Raw genomic sequence first — 18,884 nt, 5'->3', positions numbered from 1 at the left:
TGATATGAAACGGGAACACTTATGTAAAAATAAAACCTTTAAGTTCGAATAACAGAAGGATTCGAATTGCGAAGGTTCTAATTTAATTATTCGAGTTAACAGTATGTCTTTTGTTTTAGGAGCGCAATTTCGCGTCTTGCTAAATTGCTGACATTATCAAAATTCAAGCAGAGAAGGACAAGCAGACAATTTCATTAATTTGCTATCGTAATTCGGCTTTTTGAAATAAATAAATAATGCTTTTTGATGAGAAGAGTACAGTTTGATTTTCGTTTATTCGAACTTAAACTACAATTTTTTTATATAAGAACAATAAAAACAATGCTGAGCCTGAAATTACTTAACCCTTTCAGTCCCAGAGTTTTCACAGCTACTTTCCCAGAGCCGTAAAACGAGTTTTTGAATCCATTTACTTATGCTTCAATATCTCTGGAATCACTAAACCTAGTCCTCTCAAGTTTTCACCCTTTTTCACTTATAATATGAGGATCATTTTGATAGAAAAAAATTTGCAAAATGACGTCATCAGCGTGTCACGTGACCAGAGAAAGGCAAAAAAAAATTTGAAAACAGTATTTTTTTGCCATTCAATGGTAATTTTTTTTATGAAAAAATGATTTAAACCAATTCATTCTTCTGATAAATGTTTAGCACAGCAGTATCTACTAACTGAAAAAAGAATTGTTTGATTAGTCCTCATAGAAAAATCATAATGATTGATAGAAGTTGTAAAAAATCCCATTTTCAGCCTTACAGATTTTGCTTGCAAAAAATTTTGTAAATACTTTTGTAAACAAAACTTTTTACTCGAACAAGCTTTTTTTACGCGGTCTTTTGCACACGACGCGCTATCTTATCTTCTTTGAAAGCTGTTTAAAGACATCTCTTTATTTCCCGCCAAAACATCACAATTTAAAAAATAAATCAGGGACCGCTATGCAGTCCTCTGGGAAAAAACGACGGGTCCAAAGGAACCGCAGTGCGGTCGCGTGGGACTGAAAGGGTTAATTTCAAGCAATTTAGGGGTTAAAGTAGTAAAAATTGGGTGTAACGCCCAAAGAGCCACAATTTCACCATTTAGTAAGTACATGATAAGAACAATTTGAGACTCAAAGTGCCAAAAAAATAAGAACAGCCGAGCCTCAGAAAACTTTTACTAGTTCTTATAACAAAACTTGTAGGGGATGTTTTTTTTAATACCCCCTGCCGCCTGAGCGGAGAATTTTATTATTTCAAATTACAGAAATATCGAATTATAGCAATAACGAATTATAGCAGTCAAAGTTGCTTTGATTATCATTGTGGGCGTTGTGTGTTTAACGTCAGCATACAATTATGACGATTATTCTAAAACAGTCAAAACAATATTCGTAAGCAGAAAAAAAAGTAAACAAAACACAGAAACTAGACACAAAATACGAAAAAATAACATTGAAAGAAAATAGGTAGTCTGATATAATTCAAATGTATATTACCCTGGGACCGGCTTGTTAATTAGGGTACTATCTAATTAATACGGCAATACTAATTGGGATGAGAAATCGATATTTTCTACTGTGTTTGATTGTACGAAACAGAAAAGAATATGATAAATTACCAAATCTTTGGCATCATTTTCTTTAATTTCGGTTTGATCAAAGTTTTTAATATAGTCTGTTCAAAAAATTGGGCAGTCTGTATTTTTCTTAATTATTACTCCTGATGATAAAAAAGATATAACTAAAAGTAATATTTCGTTGGAAAGATAATTTTGAACGGCTTGATCTAAGCTTTGTAGTATTTTCTCAATAAAGTTTGAAAATAAAGATAAAGTTAAATTTTAAAGGCAGTATACTGTAAGCAGCTTAGAAATATCTTTCCAACAAGGTATTAATTTTCTTTCAGGAATCGGCTTGGGTGTTACAAGGGACTTTAAAAAAGAGATTTATATTATATTGCTTGGTAGTCAAAAGCTTATTCTTTACTAACCGTTGAACTTTTTTTTCTTTCAGATTTCTCAACAACAGTTGCAACGGTCACTAAACCCAAAAAGCAAGCTTATTTGAGGAGGAGACCAATTAGATCACCTAACTGTTAAAACATGGTCGTGGTACGTTCCCTGAAAGATATTTTGGCACTCAAAATAAAAGCACGTCATGACTCGCCGTGTGACCAATTCAGTCGTCTCTTCATGACCAAGATGTTCCTCATTGCAGCCGTTATAATGGGTTTCGATTATTTTTCCGATCGTATTTCATGTATTCATCCGAAGAAAACGGATCTAACGAAAGAGTTTATACATGCTGCATGCTGGATATCAGGCTTCTATGTGTAAGTTTTATTGATGTTGATGTTTCGTTCAAGCCCGATACAATTTTTTTAGTAAGAGCATTCAAAATTTGTTGAGCCTTCGGATGTTTTTAACTATTTGAGTATTAAGCCTAAAAATGTTCTTAACATGTTCTTTTTTTCACCATTTTGTGAGTATGTTGGTCCATTCTCCTTGGAAATTGAGTTTCTTAGAGTTCTCGTACTCGTCTAACTTAGGCCCGGCACGAAAAACATTATAATTCGCCGGTCTAAATATTCGATTCGCTGCCTCAAGTATATATTCACGCCAATTAATACACTACACTGGGCTTGCTAAGACTTTGCCGTTCTACATCATAGAACGCTTTGATAACGATTCGCTAGTCTATCAAAAACAAAACAAAACCCCTGTATACTAAGACTTTTTATTGTTTACAATATGCTTTTCAATATTTTCTCTTCAGCTACAAAGAAATGAGGGACCGTCCCAGAGAGAGCGGTTATTATGGAATCCCATACAAAATTGACCACGATGGTATAGACACTCAAACACAACAACTTTGTCTTACCAACAATGTTAAAGTATTTCGTCCAGAATGTCAATCCATGACTCGAATCTATTATCTCCAGTATCAGTGGATGCCATTTTATATTGGTGCACTGGGTGTCCTGTATTATCTCCCTTATATACTGTTCAGGTGTGTAATATTTTACATGGTCGAATATTTGAAACTATGTACTTCTTTTTATCGTCAATTACAAATCTTAAAGGACACACCATATGACGTATCTTCTACCAAACAAAAGAAAAAGAAAAACTCCCTCACCCTCCACAAATTTTCTCCCGCCGTGCACAAATTTTCTCCCAAACTATTTTGAGTGTATATTTGCTGATCTGAACGTCACCTCACAAGAAAGCAATCTCTGTTGCAATTTACTCCTCTTTAATACAAAACGAAGCCATTCTTTTGGTTAGAAGTGACGTAAAACTTGAATTTAACCAATAGAATGGTTTCATTTAGCTTCGGAGCGGAACGGAACCGTAGCGTGTCAACGTAGTCTAAGACCATGTTCACACATTACTGTTCCGTTTCGCTCCGGTATGATTTTTGTTATGGATCGAATGTGTTCACATTGGTTTCGGAACGTTTCGAAGTAAGAAAACGAAGCAGTTTCGTTCCGATGAATAGAGTGGAGTGAAACCGTTTTGCTTTGTAACGTCTCCTTTTTTGACGTTTCGAACTTTGACGTTCACACTTGTTTCGGAACTGTTTCGTTTCGGAACGGAACGGAACCGTAACGTCTGAACATGGTCTAAATCATTCCATTCTTTTCTTTCTTTATTTTACAGGATTATCAACGTAGATTTGATCAGTTTGAAATCCGTCTTAAAATCAGTCACCAGTGATGCAGACCATATCGTTCGAAATTACTTCAACTATAAAATCAATTCGATCAGTAAATTACGAATGCGAGTGGTCCTGAATTTATTCGTCAAATGTCTTTACATTGTTGTCAATTTGTTTGGTTTTTATTTCACTGATTATTTACTGCATGGTAATTATAGAAGTTATGGGACGGAATATGTGCGATGGGCACGTTCAGATTCGGCTCGAAGTCATTTGCCCATCAAGTTTAGAAAAGGACCTAAGCCAGGTAAAGAATATTCTTCTTATATTGAATTGTATTTCTATACCGCATAGAATGAAAAAATTTATTTGTCAAGTAGATTTACCGGGTTTTTAATAGTCTACTTTGTTTATTTGTTCCGTAACCTTTCCTGGTTCTTATTGATTTTTTTACATTTCCTGATTCGTTCCTTCCTTCCTTCCTTCCTTCATTTATTCATTTCTTTATTTATTCTTTCCTTCATTCATTTATTCCTTCATTTATTCGTTCATTAAAAAACAAACATTTTAACGAAAGTAACCTCATTTTTCACCCTCTCTTCCCAGGTAACCATCTTCTCCCAACCATGGGTTATTGTGAAGTCGAAGAAGCCTCCAAAGACCAGTTAACAGTTCACCATAACAGCTATGTATTCCTATGTGAAATCTCCACAAATATCCTATACCAATACGTCTTGGTAGTCCTCTGGTTCCTCTTCATCATCAGCATATGTATCTCCATCATTGGTCTACTTAGCGCTTTATTCGGACATTTGTTTAAGCTAACCTGTTATAGTCGAAGCTCACCAAAGAAGACCATCTATCGCGTAATCACTCTCAGAGAAGCTGAATATCTGAATTTTATCAAAACTAAGAATATGGTCATGTATGGTGAAGTGCTTAGGAAGCTGAAACAACAACGATCTGATTTGCAAGGGAAGATTATTGATGGGTTTGAAACAAGTAATGGATTTGTTTAATAGAATTTTCTAAGAAGGGACTCGACGGAAAATAAACAAGAGTAGAGCAGTAGAAAAATGAAGAGATTGGGAATAGAAGAATTCTGTAGTAATTGACGAGCCAACCACGCACACACACACACTTTGATAATAGGAAGTTGAAGGTATATGCGAGGAAGAAATTAGGACACTTCCAGGAGTAAGCAAGAACACCACCAGGTGGGAGCAAGGACACCTCCAGGTATAAGCCTGGACACCTCCAGGTGGAGGCCTGTTTACATTCAGGAGGAAATAGAACACCTCCGTGAGGAAGCTATGATATCGTCTGGAGGAAGCTATGAAGCCCTCTGGAGATAACCAGTACACCTCCTGGGGAAACCAGAAGGAGCCAGAAGGAAGCACTCGATCATACACCCTGATACATATACATACATTTCGTTGTGAACACCTTTTAGAAGATAAAAAGATAGCAATTTCACCAAATAAAGACATAAAATTACACGACTGGCAAACTCGAGAACCATTGTAGAAAACAAGTTGTAGAAATGCATTTTTAAAACTTCTATATTAGAAGGTTGACAATATATAATGATGGTGCAAGGTAGAAAAATACAAGAGAACGCTTTCGAGTTAAGTTTTGCTAAATGATAAACTCATGGATGAATAAATTTTGTATGAAATATTAATTTTCTTTTTTTAGCCATGTTCATCAGGAATGGGTTAGAAGTGAAAGCGTCAGCTCCAAACGCAGTCAATGGTTCGATTCGATTGTGCTGATGAAAAATAACGTACAGGCTCTGGTGACGCTTTTCGAAGAAAGAAGGGTCACTATTTAAAGGCGGGCACGGGGGGATGTTGCCACCAAATCTTTTGGGATCACATCTGTATTTAAGATGTGTGTACACTTGTACCTGAATTTTTGGAAATTTATACAGAAAGATGTCCTAAATTTATTGATTTAAAGTTTATGAATTAAATCTTTTTTGTACACTGCTGCATCGATATCTTCAAAGGGAAGTTATTTCTTTTGAACCCATGACTATTATTGAATGGCAGTGTCTGCACTTAAATATTTGATATTAATTGGAGACATTTGTGTATACATTTTTATAAGCAATCTAGATTTTGGCCTCAGGGTCGGAGTTGCTTAAAATTCTATCCCAATTTTTGAAGGACTTTCCATAACCAGTTCTCATATTATCATCAGTTACTGTATCACACTTTCACTCGTACGTTCAGAGCCTGATGGCTCGGATAAGATGACGAACAATTTGAAGATATATACCATATTTTACTCTGTACCGTGTGATAACTATTACTTATCACTAGCCATAACTTTCATTAAGGTGCCACCGCAGCAAAACGAACAATAGAGTTGAATTTGCGTTCAAAAGGAATGATCTTAGCCCTACAGTAATTTTTGTTAAGAGTGAACTCTCATCAGAGACAAAATTCTTTCAAATGCTAACAAATGTGTCACGGGAGTGATTTACAGTCTACTTAGAGTGACATCTGTGCCTTGTCATACACGTTTTTTATAAGAACAATTTCATAAGAATACGAGGCTGAAATTTGGCCAAAACCTAAGAACAAATTAAGAAGAATCTGAACCTCAGATTTCAGAAATTACTGAGAAGTACATATTTCCATTTTAATTAATATTGATATTTAAGGCTGAAAAGCTCATATAAATTTAAGAGGGTCCGGCCAGAATCGTATGACTTACTGGTTTTTCCTGTAAAAAGCGTATATATCTGAAGATACTGCTCTTCATATGTTATTTTACTAATTTTAACGTTTAGCAACATAACTGTTCGAATACCTTGAGTAGAGTAATATTTTTAACCTATGAAGAGCGCTTAATAACTACTTGTGGTATAAAAAGGGAATTTCCCAGAGAAGGGAATTTCCTTAGATTCATTTAACTCTCCAGGGATAAGAAGCTTTAGACTTCCTCCGGTGGCAATTATAAAAAGTTCTGAAATTGCGGGATAAAAAATATTTGGATGATTTTAGGGCTAAAGTACTAAGCTAATTTTTAAAGCTAATTGCTTTTAAAAAATTTGAGGGCTTTAAGCACTTAAGCAAGACTAATTTTGTAATTTCTCCAAGAAAGAGATAACATTTTTCTTTTCTCATTGTCTTTTAACTCTTTTGTGAGATTTTCTTTGTCAAAATTTGTAAATACTAAAAAAATTGAGTTAGCATAATTATTATAAAATATGATTTTTAAATTTTTATTTTTAATGTTAATTAATAAATTATGATTCTAATCAACTATATCTTTTTTCTTCTGTCACTGAAACTTATACAGGTTTTTTTATGAACATCCTAAACTTTTGAAGCTTTCAGATCTTAACTTTTTGAGTTTCAAGGTTGCAAATGTTCTTAACTTGATTTTGATTTTTTAGCCATCGAAACCTTATAGTTTGTTCATATAAATGGCACACTTGTTCCTTGGGTGAATATCTGCGGATGTTTTTTTCATTTTTTGAAAATTTTCATTTTTAAGGGCGTGGTCACGAGTTTTCGCCAAAACGAGGCTAAAACTTTGGGGCAGGCTGGAGACTTCAAAAATGGTCAGATTTGGTTAAAATTTGGCACACTTGTTCCTTGGGCGAATCCCTTTGGGTGGTTTTTCATTCTTTTAAAATTTCTATTTTAAGGGCGTGGTCATGAGTTTTTAGTTGAAATTGGTTACAATTTTACAATTGGGCCTACGAATGATTTAAAAACACTGAAGTTGGGACGAAATTAAGTTTACAAGCTCTTATTTAATTTAGTTGGTCGTTAACCAGTAATAAAACAATCTTGTTCCTTTTTTCTAAAGAACGTGTCATTTTATTACTTCAAATGACCAATTATCAAAGCATCTTATAAAAACCCCATCTCGACTGAAACTGACTTTCACAGCGTATTTCATCATCATTTTGAGATGAGTTATCCTTTTCATTTGCTTCATCTTTACTTTCCTTTTGTCCCTCACCGTCCGCTGCAACAGTTGAACTAAACAATTTATTTAATCTTTGTAAATGTTCTAAATTCAATCCGTTAAGTGCACCAAAATCTCTTGAAGTTCCACCTTCACATATATCAACAGATTGCCTTGAGTCTTCATCTCCTGTATTGGAACTATAATTTTCATCATTTTTCGTATTATCTCCACTAAGCTCGTCTTCCGTATGTTTTGACATCTCTTCCGGATCTTCTGGCACTTTCCGTTTTCTTTTCCGGTATAATACAATCACTATAACAGCGGTACTCAAACACATACCGAATACTATACCGACAATGGTCGCCATTATGATACGGGCTTTTGAGACTTCTGGATTTGTCTTTGAAACATCTTTAATATGAGAAAGAAGAATTTTTCAAGATCTTCAAGGGGAATTGGATTTTCATCGAATAAAGGAGCTTATCGAATAATAGAATATCGTTTACGAGAGACCCTTGATGACTAGGGCTTTAAATTCTATCGAATGAGGGAGCGTATCGACGAATTAGAGAGGGTCAGCTGTACTTACAAGCTCGTAATACAATCAAAGACATAATATTTGATAGAAGGGAAATTCCTGGTAAAATTTTTTAATTGCTTTAATTTACTTCTGGGGTGTAAAATTCAATTTTGATTTTCAACATTAGACTCAAGTCTTTTGAGATCTCGGGATCCAAAACCTAAAAAAATATTCTATGCAATACGGCCTAAATAAAAAATATAAAAGCTTTAAGCATACCATCCTTTATTTCATAACCAATTGCGTACCCACGATGCGCGATGGTTGAATGCAGTGCATTGAACTGTATAAAGATATATTCGTAGCCGGAGACCTCAATCGAGTATGGTGTATCGAAATGACACATTAAAGTATAACCGACTGTATCTGCATATTCAAACCTCTCATCAAGTTGATCGCTTCCTAGAAAAGATCGAAAAAGCCTGTTGATAATTGATAGGATTTCATAATTCAATTTTTTACACATTGGTTTTGTTTGGGCTGTGATAAAAACACCCTTACTGTTCCCACGTAATCTACGGAAATAACATTCATGCTGTTTTTTGACGTCTGAAGTCGGACAAAGTGCTACACAAGTGATGAAATTCAGCAAGAGATATCCTTACTTGACGAAAAGCTTATACTGCAACTAATAAAAAATTATTGGAGCGGGTCGAATATAATGCGCAAAAATATTTGGCCTGCGTGCGTTCGAAGCCTAATTTATTTCATATTGCATGAGACTGCGTTCAAGTAAATGGTTTATTATCCGTTCATTGCTAAAATATTTGTCTTTTTCCAGCATAATGCCAACTTAAAAACTCATAATATGGTTTCTTGGTAGAAACTTCTCCGTACAATTTCGCGAGATTTATTTTCACGAAGATGGCAAAAATTTGTGAAAAATGATCGGATCAACGAAGTCATTACATTTACTTCAATAATTGAAAATGATATTTTGAGATTCTGACGTCTAGAATAGTAACCTTAGTTAACCAACCTCTAATCCTTAGATTATCATCATGGCTGCTACAAACAAATCCATATTGTGTCATTTGAACGTCCATAAAATGGATGTGAATTATCTTGTGTTTTCCAAAAGTTTTGATTTTGTGCACTACTCGGCTGCCATATTTGTATCCAAACGGATAATAAAATGATGTGAAGTACCCGATCGGGCTTGTGTGAAGGAAATGCTCGCTGAAAAAAAAATTAATACGGAAACTTGGACAGTGACTTCAAAGAATCGAACTTTTGAATTAAAAAAGACAAGGAATTTCACCTTCTAATTACTGTAAGTGCCACCACAAAGAAATAGTTTGTTCAATATTTTCCTTCTTTTTGACGAATTAAGTGCTATTACTAGCCATAACTTTCATTAAGGTGCCACCGCAGCAAAACGAACACATAGAGTTGAATTTGCGTTCAAAAGGAATGATCTTAGCCCTACAGTAATTTTTGTTAAGAGTGACCTCTCATCTGAGACAAAATTCTTTCAAATACTAACAAATGTGACAAGGGAGTGATTTACAGTCTACTTAGAGTCACATCCGTGCCTTGTCATACACGTTTTTTATAAGAACAATTTCATAAGAATACAAAGCTGAAATTTCTTGTACCATTTCTTGCGAAATTTCTTGTGCCATTTGCGCCCTCCGCTTCGCGTTGGGCCTAAAAGACACTATCGGGCGAATAATCAAACTACGCGGGCAGAAAATAACAACAACGACCTCAAACTGAACGCTATTGTTATATGATAGTTGACACTCTCTTATTCGATGTTCTACTTTGCAATACACTTCATTATTTTCGATGATTAAAGTTACCGTCAACGAGAAACTCTCATAAACGACGCTGTACTATTCAATATCCTCCCTTATTCGATGAAAATCCAATTCGCCTTGAAAGACGAATCAGAGAGCGTTAATAGTATATGAAAAACGTTTTTACTTTTTTGGTTGGATATGTTTATGGTTAACGCCAATAATTTTGGTGTCAATTAGTTGAACCTTTACAGCGATTTCATTGATAGTTGATGATGCACATGTTATTGAGATGTCATAAATGTGTGAGAAGATGGATTGCAATTTACTTGTGGTTACAGTTGTGTTGGTCAGAGAGGTGACTCTGTATTTACTGAAAAATAAGAAAATGACTATCGCATTAAATGATTTGGACTTTCACCGCCAAACTGTGATTGTTAATTGTTGACAGTTTTATTTCTTGGATAGACCTTATTCGTACTTCTTATATGAAACATTAGTTGATACAGTATCTTCAATTCACGCATTCGCATTCGCGCATTTTTTTATTTTTTTTATTTTCACGCATTCAAGCAAGTGAAAAAGCCCATTTACGCATTCCCGCATTCTACGCAGTAACACGTCTATTCCACTTTGCGGCCTTTTCAAATGCTTCTAATACTCGATTTTTGACGCCATTTTAAACTTCCGAAGCTCTTGCAGTAGGGAAAAATCGAATCTGCGTCAAAAAAAATATTTGAAAAGTACATTTTTTTTCTCGAAAATCATCAAAGTGGAACTGAAAAAGTGAAAAATGCTGGTTTTTGGTGAGGTGCTCGCTAATGAAGCCCCTTAAATTTGCAGAATTTAATTCCCGCGACTTCTCATTTAGATTAACAATTTGAAATTAACTTTTATTTTATTTACTTCTATTTTTTGGGCATATCAAATAAAGTAAAGTAAGCTTACTCAAGAAACATTTCAATGACGGTGCTGTTATCAATGACCAGCATTGAGTTGACCACAGTGTTAATGCTTGATAGACGAAGTTGCATAACCCATTGTGAAGATGTGTACCTTAATAGTAAAACAACGAATATTATTACAGACCAATGAATGTCAAATATTTGTGACCAGAGAAGATTTTTTCAGGTTAGGATCCAAAATTCATAATTTAACATGTAATGAATGCATTCAAACACAAAAATATGTTTTCAGCAAAGATAAGGACAGTAACAAAAAAATCAAATTACTTTTTATCCTTTTTGAAAACTTGTCGTTCTGAATTATGGTTGAAGTTCACGGCAGACGATTTACCAATATCTTTATGACAAGGTACTCCATAAAGAATTTCACTTGTGGTATTGATTGTGTTGACATTGTGACTTGGATCCAGGTTTGATTGTATTGTTGACAAAAATATCAAAATGAAACAAAATGTGAATCTAATTTCTCTCCTCATATTCTTAAAGCCTTGGTTAAAATTGTTTTTATTTCTTGGGTGAGCTTTACAAAGGGTTTTTAATGTTTTTTAATTATTCCTGTTAACTAGCCGTATGACATCATTATCTAATCCTCCGTCAAGTCTAGATTCAATACATTTCTGAATTTAATCGATCCGAATTTGGGTCGATACATAAATCTAGCAAGTTTTTGTAGAAAAAAGAACAAAGTTCAAGAAATGATTCTTAATAAATATCTCAGCAACTCTCTTCTCGTCTTCTTAGTTTAAATTTGTCTTAAATTGTTGCTTTTTCATAAATATGGTTTTTCGTTTTGTCTTCGTCGAGAAAAAGCTTTTTCTTTCAAAGCTCGTCAACCGGCAGGTGAAAGCGCTCTCTCCTTTTTTGACCTCAAAAATGGTGTTTTTTAAAAGAAACAATGATAAAGGTTCTAAAGAGGTTGGAGCTTTGTAATTTTCTTGTAGCCTGAAAAAAAAAATACGTCGAAAATTCAGTTCAGTCTCATTTAAGGACATAGAAATTTGAATCCACGTAGAATTTTAGAATATTCTCACTCTCAACCTTGAGGTTGCTCAAGGAGTTTTTCTAACTAGGTCAATAAAACAGAGTGGGTACTTGTGTAATGTATCAGCGCAGTACTTTTTCCCTCTCCTAGTAAATAACTTTTTGAGAAATGATTTTTTTTGTAAATGTTCTGATAAATCACTGATGCTCAGTGCATTTTCCAACCATCTTGAAGTTAAATTTTCAAAATTTCGGTGTCACTAAACACTCCCGCAATCATAAGCAAAACGCTGCTCCGGAATAAGACTCGAACCCTGAAATTAATAAATTTTTTTCTCTTAAATTAAAAGGCTTTTTAAATAATCTAAGCATGGCAAACGATAGCTTTTGACCCAATAAGTACAAATATGGTGTATTATACCTATCAGGGGTGGTAAAGGCAAATACTTCAGAAAATAAGTTAAAATGCTAAGCAATCCCAGCGCTGACCCGAAAATTGGAGTTGCTTATTAAAAGAAATAGCATAGAATACCAAAACCATCCAGAAAATCGAAAAATTGTGCAAGTGTTGATATACAAAATTGGAAATGTGTTTGCTTATAATAAGAATTCTTCAACTTCAATATTCTTCTCGAATCTTATTGTTTTTCGATTCTTCAACTTTAAATACTTCTAATCCTTTCTATTCCTTTTTTTGGTCTTCAAAAAGTCATTAATATTTGATAAATTTACGACGCGAAAAAAAATGATTTCCCATCCGAAAAATATTAACAGATGATTGTTAGAAACTCTCTTTAAAAAGGGGCATGGGCGTCTCTCTTCCGCCATTTAAGGCTCTTTGGAAAGGTCTTTAAGATGCTAGAATTTAAGGAACACCGTTTTACATTCATGATATTCATTACATAATGCTTTTTACGGAAATACCCAGTTTTAGCCAGTAGTGGCAAATTTAAACTAGACAAAAGTTGCACAAAATTTGCCACTACTGGCAAAAACCCGGGGCTTTTCCGTAGCAAACATTATGTCATGAATATCATGAACGCAAAGTACGTTTCTCTCTCAAAGAAATTTTCAAAAAATTCATCTTAACGCCACGTATACAGTTTTAGGTTTGAATATTTTTATACTCACTAATACACTTTTTTTATTAGAACAATTTCATAAGAACAAAGAAACTCGAAAATGCACAAAAAATAAGAACAATTTAAAAACAACCCTCAGCCTGGAATGTCAGAATTTTGGGTAAATTAAGGGTCAATTATGAAGTTAGATCGCCGCCAAAATTCGATCCTTCAAGTCGTCCCGTCGTACTAGAAGTTGTCCCGTCGCACTAGAAGTCCGCAGGTCGCATTAGAAGTTCGCAAGTCGGAATCTTTTGGAAGTCGAAAAGCTCCAAATTTTAAGTCGAGTCATTGCCTCAGAAGTTGAATCGTCGCAAATTTCGGCAGTCGACTCATCCCAAAGAGTTGGACTCTAGGCTATTCCGAAAAAAAACTTTATTGTTTCGTATATCAAAAATAAAAATATTGTGGAGATAATGTTATGTTCGTGTGGTGTGTAATGTGAATTTATATTTATATTTTTATCTACATAATGTATCTGATGGATGACATGAACACTTATGAAAACAGTTAAACGTACATGATTGGAACATGTACCAAGTTCCGACGAGTTAACTTCTGATAGGAACCACTAGAAACTTGGTATGGTTCGACTTAAAAGAATTACGACCTGCGAACTTCTAGTGCGACGGGACGACTTGAAACTTGGGAAGATTCGACTACCGAAAATTGCGACGGGACGACTTCCAGTACGACGGGGACGACTTAAAGGATCGAATTTTGGCGGCGATCTAACTTCATAGTCAATACACCGTTTAACAGTCTCGCCATGAGGCGGTAGGTAAAAATGCTCACTTTAGTACTGTGGAAGGTTAGAGAAATGTAAACATTGCCATTTTTTTTCCTTCCTTTAAAGAGAATGTTTTAGATGTTTGAACATGATATTAATGACAATTTTATGTATCTCTCCTGAAAATTTAACAAAAATTCATCTAGAGAAAAAGAAGTTATGATTAAAAGGAGTTCTTTCCCTACCATTTCTCTGCTGGGTTTTCTTATGAGACCTGGATGTTTACCTACCATTTTTTACGGGGGAGAGTGAAGTTTCCCGTGGTTGCCAAAATCAAAACAATAGAAAATTGTTCATACGCGTGCGCAGCCGAACCTGTTAAACGGTGTATTAATACGTTAAAAATAGGGTATCAATCAACATTTGTTCTAAAAATCAGAACAGAATAATAACAGTTTGAGGCTAAAAGAGTGTCACGCTCTAAAGGGTTGACTTTGAATGTAGTGCTTTCTTTGTTTTGCAGCATTCTAAATCTTGAAAGATTTGCCATAATTCAGAGCAGGACATGCGTTTAAGATGTCGGCTTTATTTGGTCATTATTTCCTATCCGAATTTTTTCGTCTCGTCACCTAAATTTTCATTATAAATACATTAAAAATCAAGATATATGAATTTCAAAAACCAAATTAAAAAATTGTAAAATGTAGCTATGTTTTGCAAGCTGAGAACCTGCTCAAACAAAAAATCATTCCAAAAATACAAACAACGCTTGATAACTTTCTCATAATATCATTTTCAATAAATCTAGTGTAGTTCCCACTCTAGTTCCAAATTTGACATGCTAAATATATAAAGAGCTGTTCCTTTAAGTACAGCCATAAAATAAACTCTATCAATTTGGCAGGTTGCGACTCTCTAGACATAAACAAAACAAAACAATTCCCTAAGTCACCTAAAAATAAACAAATTCCTTATGCCAACTAATAATTTGAAATATCAGAATTACGACCATTCTAATAAAAAATCTTTCGGGATCAGCATTTTAATCTGCAGAAGAATTATTAGCATAAAGATCAGTTTTTCAAATATTATCGAAAAGTCTGCATCCATGTCTACTGTAACAAAAATTATATTTTCTCTTTTTTTGGTAATTATGGAGTTTGTCAGTTGATGGTGAGTTTTAATGTTTGTCCTGAAAATGGCAACAATTTCTAAAATTCACTTGCAATATACTTATTCTATTGACTCTTTTTGACAAAAAAACCTTGCCAAAATAGCATCCCCATCACAGACCCGATGGAGCACCCTACACGCTGGAAAGATTAACCACAAAAACTTCCCCGGTGAAAGAACAAACTAAAATTTCTACACCGAGACAGGGGCGTTTTTTATACTTTCCAGAGTAGTAAAATAAAGTGGAATATTTCGGGACTTATATCTAGTGCAGTCTATTATAAGGCAAAACATCCTCTTTATCATATTTTTTTTCCAGCAACCTGCAAGAACAAAATGTCGGACAGCCTTTGCAAATTATTACCAAAGGATATGTGCAAGAAAAACTACGTCCAACAACAATGTCGAAAAAATTGTTTCAATTGCGGACAAGTACCTCAAGGTGAAGATTAAGAATAATTTAAAGAGGCATCCAGTGTAAACGCAGATTTTTATAAGAACATCAGGGTTTAAACCATGGGGGTTTAAAACAAGAATAAAACATGGGTTGAGCTCATTTAAGGCAAAAAGAAGCATCACTTAAAGGTCCTTTTATTTCTAAAATTTCTTATTTTGGGGATGTTTAGAGGTGCAAAGTCCAACCTCTCGGTATAGTTAGGACCCCTGTTTATCAAAATTTGAAGATTTTTCAATCCTATAGCTTTACAAAAATCTACATCCATATAATTCACGATATGATTTCAGGTCCTTGTCGTGACGAGTCATCATAAGCTGTTCAAGATGGAAGTCAAGCTGTCGTTTGTCAAGTGATATTCGTAATTTATGTAAAATCACTTGTGGAGTTTGCCGATAGAAATTTTTCATCATATCTCCATTGTATTATATATTAAATTATTGATGAAAAATTATGGACTGAGCGAAACAATTAATCGAAATTTGTCATTTTCTCGGAGGTTTAGAGCAGAGCAGACCCCTTTAAAAAGGAAGAAATAATGAAAGGATGGTCCCGCTGATGCAGACTTTCTTGAGATAGTTTCCTATTCTCGGATAAGGAAATCATAGCGCTTACCGTTGACCCTAACCTCGAGTCATGGCGTTTCGGTGACATTTCTCGAACAAGCGTAGCAGAGAGATTACCCTTGCGAGTGCTTATTCGTGTGAGCAATGTCATCACCCCAGATACAATGTCTGACTATACCCCCTCCCTATACTCTTGTATTAGATTATATTAATCTCCTGACATGTATGGTATGACCCAGGCAAATGATCAATCACTTATCAAGTGAATCGTAAGACAGAGTGGGATTCGATCAAACTCGGACACAGGGCCTGATTATTAATTTCGCTTAGCGAAAGTATTACGATAGTCTTTCTGCGGCGGCGGTGTCATCGGAAAAAAAATTAGAAAACGAAAGTGCTTGATACGGTGGACGAACTCACTAAATATAATTTACAAATTACACGCTCGTATAACCACGGACGATTTTCGCGGGTTTTCTTTGGATTACGTCATATCTTTGTGTCTTTAGCTCCAAAGTTTTGATTTTTTCTTTATTTTCTTATAAGCATATACTTTATAAGAATCAAATCAATAACTCTTGATAGACGGTGATATACCTTTCGGTAATTAGTTCTTACAAAGTAAACAAGGGATGGCGCCCAATATGACCTTATTTATTTTTCTTATAAGCATTTACTTTATGAGAATCAAATCAATAACTCTTTATAGACGATAATATACCTTTCGGTAATTAGTTCTTTCAAAGTAAACAAGGGATGGCGCACAATATAAGCTTTCTTATTTTTCTTATAAGCATTTACTTTATAAGAATCAAATCAATAACTCTTGATAGACGGTGATATACCTTTCGGTAATTAGTTCTTACAAAGTAAACAAAGTATGGAGCACAATATGAGCATATTTATTTTTCTTATAAGCATATACTTTATAAGAATCAAATCAATAACTCTTGATAGACGGTGATATACCTTTCGGTAATTAGTTCTTACAAAGTATGGCGCACAATATGAGCATATTTATTTTTCTTATAACCATATACTTTATAAGAATCAAATCAATAACTCTTGATAGACGGTGATATAACTTTCGGTAATTAGTTCTTACAAAGTAAATAAAGTATGGCGCACAATATGAGCATATTTTTTTTATAAGCATATACTTTATAAGAATCAAATCAATAACTCTTGATAGACGGTGATATACCTTTCGGTAATTAGTTCTTACAAAGTAAACAAGGGATGGCGCACAATATGACCTTATTTGTTTTTCTTATAAGCATTTACTTTATAAGAATCAAATCAATAACTCTTTATAGACGGTAATATACCTTTCGGTAATTAGTTCTTACAAAGTAAACAAGGGATGGCGCACAATATGACCTTATTTATTTTTCTTATAAGCATATACTTTATAAGAATCAAATCAATAACTCTTGATAGACGGTTATATACTTTTCGGGAATTAGTTCTTACAAAGTAAACAAAGTATGGCGCACAATATGAGCATATTTATTTTTCTTATAAGCGTATACTTTATAAGAATCAAATCAATAACTCTTGATAGACGGTGATATACCTTTCGGTAATTAGTTCTTACAATAACAAAGTATGGAGCACAATATGAGCATATTTATTTTTCTTATAAGCATATACTTTATAAGAGTCAAATCAATAACTCTTGATAGACGGTCATATACCTTTCGGTAATTAGTTCTTACAAAGTAAATAAAGTATGGCGCACAATATGACCTTATTTGTTTTTCTTATAAGCATTTACTTTACTTTATAAGAATCAAATCAATAACTCTTTAAAGACGGTAATATACCTTTCGGTAATTAGTTCTTACAAAGTAAACAAGGGATGGCACACAATATGACCTTATTTATTTTTCTTATAAGCATATACTTTATAAGAATCAAATCAATAACTCTTTATAGACGGTAATATACCTTTCGGTAATTAGTTCTTACAAAGTAAACAAGGGATGGCGCACAATATGAGCTTACTTATTTTTCTTATAAGCATATACTTTATAAGAATTAAATCAATAACTCTTGATAGGCGGTGATATACCTTTCGGTAATTAGTTCTTACAAAGTAAACAAGGGATGGCGCACAATATGAGCATATTTATTTTTCTTATAAGCATTTACTTTATAAGAATCAAATCAATAACTCTTGATAGACGGTGATATAGCTTTCGGTAATTAGTTGTTCCAAAGTAAACAAGGAACGGCGCACAATATGAGCTCATTTATTTTTCTTATAAGCATTTACTTTATAAGAATCAAATCAATAACTCTTTATAGACGGTAATATACCTTTCGGTAATTAGTTCTTACAAAGTAAACAAGGGACGGCGCACAATATGAGCTTACTTATTTTTCTTATAAATAAGAATTTACTTTATAAGAATCAAATCAATAACTCTTGATAGACGTTGATATACCTTTCGGTAATTAGCTCTTACAAAATAAACAAGGGATGGCGCACAATATGAGCATATTCATTTTTCTTATATAAGTCAGTTTCTTTTACACTTTTGGCAAAAACGTGAAAACTAATTTTCGTCAAAAACGTTTTTTTCAGTCTAAAATCACGATTCTTGAGTATTTTGGGATGAAAACTTCCAATAAGTTGCGAATTATAATTTCAAATCTGTTGAAATTTTTTCCTCGAGCAATACTTGATGAGATATTCCAAAAAGTTAGATTTTGTGTTTTTCTCATTTGAAATTGTTATATATAAATTTCAAAGTTCTAAATACGATTTCCTTACACCTTCATCCCTGAATTTCGAAAAACACAAGCGAAGAGCACTTTTTTATTGCTTATTCCGTCACAAAAGTCAGTTAAAGCTAAACATCAATTTTTAAGGTTTTATCAAATGATTTTGAGTCTTATAACATGTAAACTTGGTGGGAAGTCTGCTGAGTCGTACAAGATTACCCTAGAAAGCTTTTAGAATGATATTCCAACCCTTACAGAGTCAATAAGTATT

At 33.8% G+C, this 18,884-nt stretch overlaps 2 protein-coding genes across 2 annotated transcripts in view; one reads left to right on the top strand and one right to left on the bottom strand.

Moving 5' to 3' along the window:
- Window positions 1-6,883, top strand: part of LOC136823602 (innexin inx3-like) — a 31,480-nt gene extending 24,597 nt beyond the window's left edge. The window contains exons 5-9 of the mRNA XM_067079783.1: window positions 1,992-2,310; window positions 2,754-2,987; window positions 3,641-3,945; window positions 4,245-4,640; window positions 5,337-6,883. Coding sequence (XP_066935884.1) covers window positions 2,081-2,310; window positions 2,754-2,987; window positions 3,641-3,945; window positions 4,245-4,640; window positions 5,337-5,413 — 1,242 coding nt within the window. The 5' untranslated portion in view covers window positions 1,992-2,080 and the 3' untranslated portion in view covers window positions 5,414-6,883. The remainder of the gene's footprint in view (window positions 1-1,991; window positions 2,311-2,753; window positions 2,988-3,640; window positions 3,946-4,244; window positions 4,641-5,336) is intronic.
- A 393-nt stretch (window positions 6,884-7,276) lies between these two features.
- Window positions 7,277-11,600, bottom strand: LOC136823606 (uncharacterized). The gene is made up of 6 exons (XM_067079788.1): window positions 11,126-11,600; window positions 10,842-10,949; window positions 10,081-10,266; window positions 9,131-9,330; window positions 8,371-8,553; window positions 7,277-7,982 (listed from the first exon to the last, which is right to left on the bottom strand). Exons 1-6 carry the CDS (start codon window positions 11,332-11,334, stop codon window positions 7,501-7,503), a joined length of 1,368 nt encoding a protein of 455 aa, XP_066935889.1. The 5' UTR covers window positions 11,335-11,600; the 3' UTR covers window positions 7,277-7,500.
- Between the last annotated feature and the right edge of the window lie 7,284 nt (window positions 11,601-18,884).

Source organism: Clytia hemisphaerica, unplaced genomic scaffold (assembly GCF_902728285.1).
Source record: "Clytia hemisphaerica strain Z4C2 unplaced genomic scaffold, Clytia hemisphaerica genome assembly, whole genome shotgun sequence".
NCBI classification, from domain to species: domain Eukaryota; kingdom Metazoa; phylum Cnidaria; class Hydrozoa; order Leptothecata; family Clytiidae; genus Clytia; species Clytia hemisphaerica.
Note: the sequence above shows the minus strand (reverse complement) of the source record. Positions and strands in the feature narration are given on the sequence as shown.